The sequence below is a fragment of the Octopus bimaculoides genome, chromosome 22 (assembly GCF_001194135.2).
Source record: "Octopus bimaculoides isolate UCB-OBI-ISO-001 chromosome 22, ASM119413v2, whole genome shotgun sequence".
In the NCBI taxonomy this organism is placed as follows: Eukaryota; Metazoa; Mollusca; class Cephalopoda; order Octopoda; family Octopodidae; genus Octopus; species Octopus bimaculoides.
Window position 1 is genome coordinate 15438231 of NC_069002.1, and position 1237 is coordinate 15439467.

Genomic DNA, 1237 nt, shown 5'->3' on the forward strand with positions numbered 1-1237 from the left:
CATCAAAGTGACACTGGGGTACAAATATACGAAGCCCAATATACCCATCATGACTACACATGTGATAAAGGTACACCACGCACAGACATCACAACCATATGTGGGCAACATGGTAGCCTCGTGACAAGATAAACAATGCAATTAGAATTTTCTTCCGGTCGAATAGCCCATCCCATTCAAAAGGTTCCTGAATAAGGGTTGTTTAAGAATGATCTCAACGCATGGCTATGATGCCCCACCCCCACTACTTGAACTCGTGATCAGAGATGCATTTGACTGTAAGTGTAAAAAAACCCACTGCGATGAATTTTTTACACGAGCTGTTTGCGAGATATGGTGTCTCAGACGCGACAGTGTGTGACAATGGAACGCAATTTGTGTCTTTTGAATTTAAAAAGTTCTGCAAAACGTTCGCTACAGAACATGTAACTACGGCACCATACCATCCCAGATCTTACGGACAAGCAGAACGCTTTGTTGATACGATCAAGAGAGCCCTAAGAAAGTCTAATAAGATAGTTACTGATGAGGTAGCACTACAACAATTCTTAAGAATATACCGTGTGACACCAAATCCAAATACGCCAGCAGGTATGTCACCAGCAGAGCTGATGTTTGCGAGGAAAGTAAAATCAGTCTTCGACAAATTGGTTCGTGGCAAGAAAAAAAGAAAAATTGCAATGGCAAATACAACAAAACTTTTCAAAAATGGTGAAAAGGTATTTGTGAGGGCATATATGAACGGAAAATAGAGTTGGGAAGATGGCGCGATTATCAAACGCGTAGGAAAAAGGTTGTTGCCTGCTCTACGTACATCTAACCGGATTCCTTCCCTATGTGCGCATGTGTGCGTGTGTGAGTTTGTGTATGTGTGTGTGTGTGCGAGCGCATGCGTGTGCGTGAGTGTGTGTGTTTTTGTGCGTGCGTGTATGCGTGCGTGTATGCGTGTGTGAAAAGCCTTAAGAGGTAAGATAATTTCTATGTAGACAAGAGAGATTTATAACACATAATATCTATTCAACTAAACTAGAGATAAAAAAAAATGCAAAATTCCAGAAGCGAACTATTTAAATATAGTTAACAAAAGAGGCTAAGAGACAAGATCATATTCACTCTAATACTTATCAGTGTGTGCGTGGTTGGAAACGCGTGCATGAACAAACATGTATAATCATACATGTATGTGTATGTGTATATATATATATATATATATATATATATATATATATATATATAT

At 39.1% G+C, this 1237-nt stretch overlaps 1 protein-coding gene across 1 annotated transcript; it reads left to right on the forward strand.

Annotated features, from left to right (window-relative positions):
* The first annotated feature begins 302 nt into the window (after positions 1 to 302).
* LOC106880037 (uncharacterized protein K02A2.6-like) lies at positions 303 to 752 on the forward strand. Its single transcript, XM_014929837.1, has one exon. It carries the CDS (start codon positions 303 to 305, stop codon positions 750 to 752), a length of 450 nt encoding a protein of 149 aa, XP_014785323.1.
* Positions 753 to 1237: the final 485 nt, after the last annotated feature.

What these genes read in the sequence shown, in the direction of transcription:
- LOC106880037 (XM_014929837.1), top strand. Translation starts at nt 303, where the DNA reads ATGAATTTTTTACACGAGCTGTTTGCGAGATATGGTGTCTCAGACGCG.